General features: G+C 40.2%; 1 protein-coding gene across 2 annotated transcripts in view; it reads left to right on the top strand.

Annotated features, from left to right (window-relative positions):
- The window catches only part of LOC139556388 (adhesion G protein-coupled receptor F4-like), a 14,002-nt gene extending 2,469 nt beyond the window's left edge, over nucleotides 1-11,533 (top strand). The window contains exons 5-21 of one of the 2 annotated variants that reach the window (XM_071370298.1): nucleotides 1,644-1,718; nucleotides 2,079-2,129; nucleotides 2,228-2,260; nucleotides 3,036-3,326; nucleotides 4,607-4,716; nucleotides 6,006-6,067; nucleotides 6,155-6,297; nucleotides 6,416-6,643; nucleotides 6,918-7,118; nucleotides 7,243-7,383; nucleotides 7,458-7,645; nucleotides 7,897-8,061; nucleotides 8,344-9,717; nucleotides 9,926-9,967; nucleotides 10,060-10,119; nucleotides 10,373-10,442; nucleotides 10,568-11,533. In XM_071370298.1, the coding sequence (XP_071226399.1) occupies nucleotides 2,114-2,129; nucleotides 2,228-2,260; nucleotides 3,036-3,326; nucleotides 4,607-4,716; nucleotides 6,006-6,067; nucleotides 6,155-6,297; nucleotides 6,416-6,643; nucleotides 6,918-7,118; nucleotides 7,243-7,383; nucleotides 7,458-7,645; nucleotides 7,897-8,061; nucleotides 8,344-9,717; nucleotides 9,926-9,967; nucleotides 10,060-10,119; nucleotides 10,373-10,442; nucleotides 10,568-10,641 (3,198 nt within the window). In that variant the 5' untranslated portion in view covers nucleotides 1,644-1,718; nucleotides 2,079-2,113 and the 3' untranslated portion in view covers nucleotides 10,642-11,533. Of the gene's footprint in view, nucleotides 1-1,643; nucleotides 1,719-2,078; nucleotides 2,130-2,227; nucleotides 2,303-3,035; nucleotides 3,327-4,606; nucleotides 4,717-6,005; nucleotides 6,068-6,154; nucleotides 6,298-6,415; nucleotides 6,644-6,917; nucleotides 7,119-7,242; nucleotides 7,384-7,457; nucleotides 7,646-7,896; nucleotides 8,062-8,343; nucleotides 9,718-9,925; nucleotides 9,968-10,059; nucleotides 10,120-10,372; nucleotides 10,443-10,567 lie in introns of both variants that reach the window. The other variant, XM_071370297.1, reaches the window with a different exon arrangement.
- The last annotated feature ends 1,054 nt before the right edge of the window (nucleotides 11,534-12,587 follow it).

The raw sequence follows: 12,587 nt of genomic DNA on the forward strand, positions 1-12,587 counted from the left end.
AAACTCCCTAGAAAGGCCAAAACCTAGGAAGAAACCTAGAGAGGAACCAGGCTATGAGGGGTGGCCAGTCCTCTTCTGGCTGTGCCGGGTGGAGATTATAACAGAACATGGCCAAGATGTTCAAATGTTCATAAATGACCAGCAGGGTCAAATAATAATAATCACAGGAGTTGTCGAGGGTGCAGCAAGTCAGCACCTCAGGAGTAAATGTCAGTTGGCTTTTCATAGCCGATCATTAAGAGTATCTCTACCACTCCTGCTGTCTCTAGAGAGTTGAAAACAGCAGGTCTGGGACAGGTAGCACGTCTGGTGAACAGGTCAGGGTTCCATAGCAGCAGGCAGAACAGTTGAAACTGGAGCAGCAGCACGGCCAGGTGGACTGGGGACAGCAAGGAGTCATCATGCCAGGTAGTCCTGAGGCATGGTCCTAGGGCTCAGGTCCTCCGAGAGAGAAAATGAAAGAGAGAAAGAGAGAATTAGAGAGAGCATACTTAAATTCACACAGGACACCGGATAAGACAGGAGAAGTACTCCAGATATAACAAACTGACCCTAGCCCCCCGACACATAAACTACTGCAGCATAAATACTGGAGGCTGAGACAGGAGGGGTCAGGAGACACTGTGGCCCCATCCGATGATACCCCCGGACAGCGCCAAACAGGAAGGATATAACCCCACCCACTTTGCAAAAGCACAGCCCCCACACCACTAGAGGGATATCTTCAAACACCAACTTACCATCCTGAGACAAGGCCGAGTATAGCCCACAAAGATCTCCGCCATGGCACAACCCAAGGGGGGGGGGGGGGGCGCCAACCCAGACAGGAAGATCACGTCAGTGACTCAACTCACTCAAGTGACGCACCCCTCCTAGGGATGGCGTGAAAGAGCACCAGTAAGCCAGTGACTCAGCCCCTGTAATAGGGTTAGAGGCAGAGAATCCCAGTGGAGAGAGGAGAACCGGCCAGGCAGAGACAGCAAGGGTGGTTCGTTGCAAAGGTGGCCTTTCCGTTCACATTCACACTCCTGGGCCAGACTACACTCAATCATATGACCCACTGAAGAGATGAGTCTTCAGTAAAGACTTAAAAGTTGAGGCCGAGTCTGCGTCTCTCACATGGGTAGGCAGACCATTCCATAAAAATTGAGATCTATAGGAGAAAGCCCTGCCTCCAGCTGTTTGCTTAGAAATTCTACGGACAATTAGGAGTTCTGCGTCTTGTGACCGTAGCGTACGTGTAGGTATGTACGGCAGGACCAAATCGGAAAGATAGGTAGGAGCAAGCCCATGTAATGGTTTGTAGGTTAGCAGTAAAACCTTGAAATCAGCCCTTGCCTTAACAGGAAGCCAGTGTAGGGAGGCTAGCACTGGAGTAATATGATCAAAGTTTTTGGTTCTAGTCAGGATTCTAGCAGCCGTATTTAGCACTAACTGAAGTTTATTTAGTGCTTTATCCGGGTAGCCGGAAAGTAGAGCATAGCAGTAGTCTAACCTAGAAGTAACAAAGCATGGATTAATATAACTGACTACAGTGACCAGGCTAAGTGCTTTTGAAGGCAAGCAAATATTACTTTCTGAGTTTGTTATGAGTTTCTGTTAATCTGCTTCTTCTCTATCACTATGTTCCCTCCCTGCTGTAGACTCTAGTGCACCTGCACCCACAACACAACAGAGTACTACAGCTGACCTCACAACACAACTGACCACAGTTACCAGTAAGTGTACGCTAATATATTTTAGTTCAGAACAAAGTTGCATTAACGTGTCACTATCTGTCACAACAGAACTGACACTAGTGACCAGTTAACTAAGAGCTTCTAAAGGCTGGTAAAACAATTCTAAACATAGTATGAGTTTATATTAATCTGTTTCTTCTTCAATCTATCACTGTGTTGCTTGTCTCTTGGTAGACTTTACTACACCTGCAGCCACAGCAAAACAGACCACTACAGTTGACCCCACAACACAATTTACCAAAGTTACCTGGAAATACAGTCATTAACTGCTGAAAGTAATTTATTCTGAATCTCAGTTCCTCACACATTTGTCACAATCTCTGTTTCTCTCTTGTTAAGACTCTACGACACCTGAGGTCAGCATTACAGAACAAATGACCAAAGTTACCAGTAAGTTTCATCAAGTTCTGGAGAACAAAACTTGTCTGAAGCAAAGTTCACCACCAAAAGATCTGACATTCAATCACCATGTTTCTTCCCTTCTGTAGACTCTACAACAACTCCACCCACAACAGGACAAAGTACTACAGCTGACCCCACAACACAACTGACCACAATTACCAGTATGACGGCTAACATATTTTATTTCAAAACAAAATGGCATTTTTGTTGTCACTATCTGTCACAACAGAACTGACCACATTGACCAGGCTAAGTGCATCTGAAGGCTATCAAATAGTACTTTCTGAGTCATTATGAGTTTCTGTTAATCTGCTTCTTTAGTTTATCACTATGTTACTTCTCTCTTGGTAGACTCTACTACACCTGCAGCTACAATAAAACAGATCAATACAGCTGACCCCACAACACAACCGACCACAGATACTAGTAAATGTCATGAACTTCTGTATAACAAAACCTGTCTAAAGCGGACTCCACCAAACAGACCTAACAATCTATGTTACTTCTCTGCTGTAGACTCTACTGCACCCACAAATACATGAACCACTGAATCAACAACAGCATTAAGTACAAAAACAACACCACCAACTATGATAACACCACCACCAACAACAATTGCAAAACCTGCTGGTGTGTGTAAGAATAGAGGATGTTTCTGAACACTTCTAGATGAATCCTGACCACATTCACCAGTAGGTGAACCATAGTTCACCAAACAGATCTAACAATGTAACAGTCTGCCACTACTGTATATTACCGCGTTGCTGTAGCCTCTGCAACACCTAAGCCCACAACAGAACAGAGAACAACCTCCACAGGTGTTGTTCTGTGATTCACCTACAGTTTTGTACTGTAGCTTTCACTTACTACTACGCCATGTGTCTCTCCCAACAGGAACTACAGTAACTACTGAACCAACACCAGCAACTACAAAAACGACACCACCACCACCACCACCAACAACAACAACAACAACAACAACAACAATACCACCACCAACACCACCAGCACCAACAACAACACCACCAGCACCAACAACAACAGCACCAGCACCAGCACCAACAACAACAACAACAACAACAATACCACCACCAACACCACCAGCACCAACAACAACAGCACCAGCACCAACAACAACAGCACCAGCACCAACAACAACAACAACAACAACTGCAAAACCAACTGGTATGTGTAAGAATAGAAGATGTTTCTGAACACTGCAAAATGAATCCTGATTATGCCATGATAATGAAAAATCATGAATCAATCATGAATATTGACGGGTGAGAAGGTTACAGTGGCTACAACAAAACATGTTAACCTCTCAGCATGAGCAATAGCATTTTGGGGGTATGATCTTTGTGCCTCTGTTAATTTCTCAGTCATCATTATTCACCATTCATTCACGATTATCCATAATCATGGTAGCATCCACATGAATGTAGAAGTGTTCAGAGACATCTTCTATTCTTACTTACGATAAAAGGGTCTCCAAAATGACACAATGCATTATTCACCATTCAGTTCCTATAGGGAAAAATATAATCTGAAACACAAACAAAACATTATGCAAATGATTTCAATGAGTTTGTTCGAGTCACAAGCTTGATTTAGTCATTGAGTGCAAGGAATATGGGAACAAATACTACACTTGTGACTACTTTACTACACTATAAGTACATTTTTTCAAATACTTATGACTTTCTCAAATGTGGGGACTAGATACATAAAGTGCTTTAATTTCTTTATTTTTTTAATCTATTTTTTTTATTTTAAAAAATACCCAATTTTCTCCCCAATTTCATGGTATCAGTCAGTTCAGTTCAGTCAGTCTCATCACTGCAACTCCCGTACGGACTCGTGAGAGGCGAAGGTCAAGAGCTGTGCGTCCTCCGAAACACAACCCAACCAAGCCGTACTGCCTCTTGACACAATGCCCACTTAACCCGGAAGCCAGCCGCACCAATGTGTCGGAGGAAACACCGTACACCTGGCGACCGTTTCAGCGTGCACTGTGCCCGGCCAGCCACAGAAGTCACTAGTGCGCGATGGGACAAGGACATCCCTGCCGGCCAAACCTTCCCCTAACCCGGACGATGCTGGAACAATTGTGTGCCACCCCATGGGTCTCCTGGTCGCGGCCGGCTGTGACAGAGCCTGGACTCGAACCCAAAATCTCTAGTGGCACAGCAAGCACTGCCTTAGACCACTGCGCCACTCGAGAGGCCATGTGCTTTCATTTCTAAACGGTAAAACAGATATGTATGAAAATACCCTCAAATAAAAGGACACATTCTGTACTGTTGCCTCATATGAAACATTTGATTTCAATTCCAAAAGGCTGGAGTATAAAACTTCACTGTCCAAATACATATGGAGGGGAGTGAATAAGAGGATATACAGTATAGGTAGCAACAATTCCATTCCATTTAAGCATGTTTGTCATTCTTCTTCTTTTGTTTCAGATATTCTGTTGCTGGCGATGTCCTTCAAAATGATTGGAGATTTCACTAGCGACCTAAATGATAAAAATAGTGACAAATACAAAAAGTACAAAGGCGATATTGAACCAGTTGTAAGTACATGACTCAAGCTATTGTTGGCCCAAGTAAATACTCAAATGCATTAAATAACTATTCATACAATTATCCAGCCAGGGTACATTTTCAGTGTAATGATTATGAATGCTTCGGATGTACACTATGTATACAAAAGTATGTGGACACCCCTTCAAATTAGTGGATTCGGCTATTTCAACCACACCCATTACTGACAGGTGTATAAAACCAAGCCATGCAATCTCCATAGGAAACATTGGCAGTAGAACTAAAGAGCTCAGTGGCTTTCAACATGGCTGTTATTGTGAAGTGAAAACGTCTAGAAGCAACAACGGCTCAGCCGCGAAGTGGTAGGCCACACGAGCTCACAGAACGGGACCGCAGTGCTGAAGAGCATTGCGCGTAAAAATTGTCTGTCCTTGGTTGCAACCCTCACAACCAAGTTCCAAACTGCCTCGGGAAGCAATGTCAGCACAATAACTTTTTGTCGGGAGCTTTATGAAATGGGCTTCCATTGCCGAGCAGCCGCACACAAGCCTAAGATCACCATGCGCAATGCTAAACATCGGCTGGAGTGGTGTAAAGCTCACCGCCATTGGACTCTGGAGCAGTGGAAATGCGTTCTCTGGAGTGATGGATCACGCTTCACCATCTGGCAGTCCGACAAACTAATCTGGGTTTGGCGGATGCCAGGAGAACGCTACCTGCCCAAATGCATAGTTCCAACTGTAAAGTTTGGTGGAGGAGGAATAATGGTCTGTGGCTGTTTTTCATGGTTCAGGCTCCTTAGCTCCAGTGAAGGGAAATCTTAACGCTACAGCGTACAATGACATTCTAGATGATTCTGTGCTTCCAACATTGTGGCAACAGTTTGGGGAAGGCCCTTTTCTGTTTCAGCCTGATAATGCCCCCGTGCACAAAGCGAGGTCCATACAGAAATGGTTTGTCGAGATCGTTGTGGAAGAACTTGACTGGCCTGAACAGAGCCCTGACCTCAACCCCATCGAACACCTTTGGGATGAATTGGAACGCCAACTGCGAGCCAGGCCTAATTGCCCAACATCACCTCACTAATGCTCTTGTGGCTGAAAGGAATCAAGTCCCCACAGCAATGTTCCAACATCTAGTGGAAAGCCTTCCAGAAGAGTGGCTGTTGTAGCAGCAAAAGGGGGACCAACTCCATATTAATGCCCATGATTTTGAAATGAGATGTTCGACGAGCAGGTTTCCACATACTTTTGGTCATGTAGTGCATTGGAAACATTGCGATTTTGTTTTACATGATCAATATCATTATCTCACACAGATCCGGGCCCAGTATAGGAACAACATGCCAGGGTTTATTTCAGCAACATTGACAAGTTTCAGGTAGGTATCTACTGTTGTTATGGAAGTAAGCTGTTTCCATTCAACATGTATTTATTTCTGTATTCTCTCTTTGGTTCCTGTTAACAGCCGTGGAAGTGTTATAGCCAACTTTGATGTTAGGACCACAGCTGCAGACCCCACTGAAATTACCAAAGCTAATGCTGGACTTGCAACATCACTTTCAGCTGATTATCAAGTTGATATGAGCTCTTTCAATATTATTTATAACAGTAAGTCCTTAAAAACGTTCTCAAATCACATTATTGCAAATTCTTATGACCAAAAAAAAGATGCTTTAAATATCGGTCTACAAAACTGTTGACCACGAATTTCTCAATCTATTCCAAGGTAGCACGGTATTAAGTTATAAACCAACTACCATTTACTCTGGTGGCACCATGACTCTGGAGTGTGGACCACCTCCTGATAATGTAAAGATGGGCATTATTAGAAACGTTGAGTGGAAACGAAAGGGAAGAGTTTTAACATCGACTGGAAGGTTCAACATCAGTACAGATGATTTTGCATCACAAAAGACAAAACTTGGTATCAAAACTGTAATTGCTGAGGATGAAGGTAAGTTGAAGAGTGCATTTTTTACGCTTATTTTTTTTATACAATTAAACTACCCTGGCAGGAAAGCAGGAGTCTATAGTCTAAATATTATCAATTGTGTAATGACAATTTTATGACCTTTTTTTAATCACTGTTACATTTTGGTTTCTATAACATTGAAATCTCAAAACCCAGAGCATACCCACCCAAAGTTAAAGAAGACAAAGGGATGATACATTTGTTCTGCCCAGATATTGTTTCTTGACTCAACAATGTCAATATTGTTTCATCCCAGGGAAATATGAATGCACTCTGAAGAGTGACGAAATCTATTTCTACCAAACGGGTCAAATTGAAATCAAAGATGCTCCCATTATTCAAACGAATACAGAAATCAATACCAAATGTGTGGTGGGGAATGGTCAGCCATTGGAGTGTTGTGTGCAGACTCCCTATAAACTAATGTGGAAAGAAGGCAATGTACAATTGCTCACAAGTAAGTGTTAGTTGATAATCAGACTTCCTTTTCAATATGACAAGAGACCAAATAAATTAATGCATAAACCATGTTGTCTACATTATAACAATCTGACATTTTTTTTTACATGTATTATTTATAGATGAGACTCCTGACAATTGCATTAAATATAACTATAAAATTCAAAACTGTGATGGATCATCAAAAGTTGTCACATTAACATGCCAAGTGAAAGACCCAACAGGATATGAAAAGACTACAAAATTGACTATTTTCGTAGGAGGTAAGTACAGTATTTTCTGTCTTTGAATATAGTATTTGCTGTTTCAAATTTCTGAAAAAAAATATGTTTTCTAGCTATAATTTGCAACGATCTGGAATATGGTAGTGGCCAAGAGAAAGACACATCAGTGGCACCATGTAATAAAGGTGAGGATGGAAGAAAGACAGCGATTTGTGAAAGCAGTGGAAGCAGTGGAAGTTGGAAACTTCAGAGTGACACTTGTGTCTTGACTGCAATCAATGAGCTACTAACCTCATCTCAGGTAATACTTTTTAATAACACCTACCATGACTGGTAAACCCTAGCAATCGTTGTCTTAACTGTATTTATAATTTGGAGCATGATTTTCTGTTGTTGTTATCCATTTGAAGGAAAACTAATTTGTACGATTTGAGAGTTTTGTAAGCAATTATGATATTTATTTATTTTCAAACATGTCTCTCTTAGATGTCCTAAATGTAAGTGTATGACATACAGTATATTTTCTAAGTATAATCCTATCTTCCTCTGCAGGACTTGAAAGAGGCAACAGTTGAAGAATTTTTAACAAAACTTAATAATACCTCTGTCGATCTAAAAGATCAAATCGTTAGTTCAAGTGCAACTATTTCGACCATTGTTGATATTCTGAGAATTGTTGCAAGTGTTTCAAAGAACATCAGCCAGTCTGAGATAAAGGTATGTTGAAAACAAACATAACAAGCACAGATAAACTGTAGAGATCAGTGCAAGAGAAACAAAAATATACAGTTTATCAGTTCACTTGGTTTTAGTATACTTTGAATGCATGAAGTTTGGAAAATAAGTTGATGCTTTAAATAAACTAAAACTAATGAAATACACTTAAGTTTATTGATAGTGGTGAGATAAGCATAAGTGCATGTTTTGCTTAAAATAAAAATTTAAAAAAGTATTAACATTAAGTTTGGACCTAACTCAGATTTCTCATTGACTCCCCAGAACATTCTAGAAACAGTGAATGTCCTAGTTTCTGATGAAGCAAAACAATCCTGGACCTTTCTCAATGCCGACCAAAATAAGAACACCAGCTCTAGTTTACTGGGCTCCATGGAATTCTTTGCAGGTTCTCTCCCAACAAAGTCCTTTAATGTGACAACAAAGCTAATTCTGTTAAACCAAGACACATTTGACAACTCATTCAGGGCAGACTTAAATTCAAGTGTGTTGATAGAGATTCCAGAGACTAATTCCAATCACCTCACCATCACCACTCTAACGTTCTACTCCCTCAGTAATGTGCTGCCTGCCAGGAACGGCAGCAATCAAAGTGTCAATGACAACATCATCAATGGACTTGTAGTGCTGGTGAAGTTGAATGGAACGACGAAAAATGTCTCATTGAGCTTCGATAAGGTGAACAAGTCGCTCACATACAATCCTCAGTGTGTTTTCTGGAACTTCAGCCTTTTTAACAGCCTTGGAGGATGGGATAACGCAGGATGTAAAGTGATGTCTAATGAGGAGGGCCAGGTCACCTGTCACTGTAACCATCTGACCTCCTTCTCCATTTTGATGTCATCTTCCATTCCGAAAGTGATTCAAGATGCTTTGGATATAATCACTTATGTTGGAGTTGGCATATCGATGGGTAGCTTAGTCATTTGTCTCATCATTGAGGCTTGTGTATGGAAGGCCATGACCAGAAACAACACCTCTTACATGCGCCATGTCTCCATTGTGAACATCGCTGTGTCTCTCCTGATTGCTGACATTTGGTTCATTATTGGTGCATCAATATCAAAAAATACCCTTGAAAACCCAGGCGAAGAGACCACAACACCTATACCGGCATGTTCTGCAGCTACGTTTTTTATTCACTTTTTCTACCTTGCTCTGTTCTTTTGGATGCTGATCTCAGGCCTTCTCCTTTTCTATCGGACAGTCTTGGTTTTCTCCCATATGTCAAAATCAACTATGCTGGCTATTGGCTTCTCAGTAGGCTATGGGGCACCTCTTATCATTGCTGTTATTACTGTGGCAGCAACAGCTCCAAGTGGTGGATACATCAATGAAAACCAGGCATGTTGGCTCAACTGGGACAAGACAAGGGCTCTCCTTGCTTTTGTGATCCCTGCACTGACCATAGTGGTCATCAACTTTTTGATCCTGATTGTGGTTCTGTACAAAATGCTGAGGAGAGGCGTGGGGGATGCTACCCAGCCAGATGAGAGAAATGCTGTTGTGGTCATTGCCAGGTGCCTGGCCATTCTGACTCCATTCTTTGGCCTTACCTGGGGACTGGGAGTAGGAACCATGGTTGATCCAACAAATAAGGGAATCCATATTGTATTTGCCCTCTTCAATTCACTACAGGTAAACTGAATACATTGGTGCATTATTTTCCATAATAGTGCCATACACTGAAATCTTTATTTCATTTTTATTTTCCAACTGAAAGCTGCAAGTAATGAGTTCTGATGTAAAATGTCAACATGTTTACAACTACATTTGTTTTCATGAAAATTGAACAACATTAGCAACATTGTATTATGTACATTAATCTTTAATCTTTCTTAAAAAGGGTTTCTTTGTTTTGGTGTTTGGAACACTTTTAGACGGCAAGGTATGTGTTTGAAAAGTCATACATTTTTTGTTTATACCCTCTTTGTATGCAAGAGTGTTGTGATTTTTTATTGAATGGTCCTGTGCTTTCAGATCCGGTCAGCTATAGCAGGAACGTTCTCTTCCATCCTCCCAGGCTCTGACCGTACGAGGGTAAGTACATCTCTTCACACCATTTCTTCTATATTTACCTCAAATGATTCATGTTAATTACATGTGTACTATGTGCACTGATGATCCTTGTAATTAGACATGTTTTGCAATTTCAGATATCCCAAGTTAAACCATGAGTTTAATGGGCTGTTTTTGGCCTTCCTCATAGACTTGAATCTCTCTGATAAGACTTACTACTGTATCAGCAAATATTGATTGCCCAATGAGTGTATATAATTTTTTTCCATTCCAGAGTACCAGTGGTGGCGCGGCAACATCATCAACCAGTGCATTAAACTTCATCCGAAGAAGGATAAGGAGGAGTAAGCTCACCATTTTTTATGAATTTTGAAATTATCACAGTTCTTTAAATATTTGTTTTGTTAAATAATCACCCTGCCTTGCTTTATATAACAAACCAACTGTTTGACTTCTCTTGCTTTGACAGATGTCTACAATGTTTCAGAAGCTGCAAATTCTTCCAACAGCACTGGTGCTACAGAGTCTTTCATCAACACCTAAAAGTACCCAATTGTCATACTTGAGTAAAAGTATAGATACCTTAATATGAAGTTACTCAAGTAAAAGTCCCCCTGTAAAATACTATTTCAGTAAAATTATTTGTTTTTAAATATACTTAAGTATCCAAATGAAATGTAATTGATAAAAGCCCCATCACTCAGTTGCAGTGGTGGAAGAAGTACTCAATTGTCATACTTGAGTAAAAGTAAAGATATGTATCACTTTATTTTAAGCAAAGCAGATGGCACCATTTTTTTGTCATTTACAAAAGATGCATTTGTGTTTAGTGAGTCCAGATCAGAAGCAGAAGGGATGATCATGTGTTTTCTTGATAAGTGTGTGAATTGGACCATTTTCCTGTCCTGCTAAGCATTCAAAAAGTAACGAGTACTTTTGGGTGTCAGGTAAAATGTATGGAGTAAAAAGTACATTCTTTTATTTAGGAATGTAGTGAAGTAAAAGTAAAAGTTGTCAAAAATATAAGTAGTATAAATATAAATAGTAAAGTAAGGTACAGATACCTAAAGCAACACTTGAGTGGTTTAAGGGGAAACATTTAAATGTCTTGGAATGGCCTAGTCAAAGCCCAGACCTCAATCCAATTGAGAATATGTGGTATGACTTAAAGATCACTGCACACCAGCAGAACCCATCCAACTTGAAGGAGCTGGAGAAGTTTTGCCTTGAAAAATGGGCAAAAATCCCAGTGGCTAGATGTGCCAAGCTTATAGAGACATACCCCAAGAGACTTGCAGCTGTAATTGCTGCAAAAGGTGGCTCTACAAAGTATTGACTTTGGGGTGGGGGGGGGTGAATAGTTATGCATGCTCAAGTTTTCTGTTTTTTTTGTCTTATTTCTTGTTTGTTTCACAATAAAAAATCTTCAAAGTGGTAGGCATGTTGAGTAAATCAGATGATACAACCCCCACAAAAATCTATTTTAATTCCAGGTTGTAAGGCAACAAAATAGGAAAAATGCCAAGGGTGAATACTTTCGCAAGCCACTGTATAAGGGTTCTGTCTGAAAAACTTGCCTCTTTTTTGTTGTACATGTTTATGTGTCTAGACGCTACTGAACATGATGGACCAGCTTGAACCAACTTCTGAACAAGACATAGCACTTTAAATTATGTATGTTATTGAAGTACTTTTTCTTTTTTTGCGATTCAGGTTTTGTTATGATTTTTATGAATAATGACTAAATGATGTATACATTTAACGTAGAACTATAACTAACAATTTTACAATGATTCAGGTTTCCAAAGATACAGTAGCAATATTCAAATATAATAGATGACCAGACAATTACAGGAACTTATGAAGGTCAATTAGCTGCATTGGTACAGACAAGTGCTAACTGTATGACAGAGAATTCGCCTTTTTTTAAATACATTTTTACTTAATTTTTACTCCATACTTTATGTTAAGCTATGGTTTTCCATATTGTTGCCATTACCACTTATGCGCGTTGTATTAATACATGTTATACAGCTGCTATTGACTTTTCTTATGTAATGGCATATTTTAAATGTGTACAATTTATTGTTGAAGAGGCTTCTACAGTAGATCATGTTGGATACACAAGTAGTAACAAAGAGTTTTGTCTCGTTGAACCTGTCTCACAGACGGTGTTGCTGCAACTCGATAAAAAAAGTCTTGGTTCAACCATCTACCCAATAACGATGCCGTGTTTGCCATATTCACTGTATGATTTCTGCTTTCCCGATGACTTTGCACCACACTGATCAAATTAAATCAAAGTGTATTTGTCACGTGCGTTCACCTTACGGTGAAATGCCTACTTACAGGCCCTTACCAACAGTGCAATTTTTAAGTAAAAAATAGGTATTTGGTGAACAATAGATAAATAAATAAATAAAAACAACAGTAAAAAGACATTGAAAAATAACAGTAGCGAGGCTATAACAGGAGCGAGGCTATATACA

The sequence above is a fragment of the Salvelinus alpinus genome, chromosome 27 (assembly GCF_045679555.1).
Source record: "Salvelinus alpinus chromosome 27, SLU_Salpinus.1, whole genome shotgun sequence".
Lineage (NCBI taxonomy): Eukaryota > Metazoa > Chordata > Actinopteri > Salmoniformes > Salmonidae > Salvelinus > Salvelinus alpinus.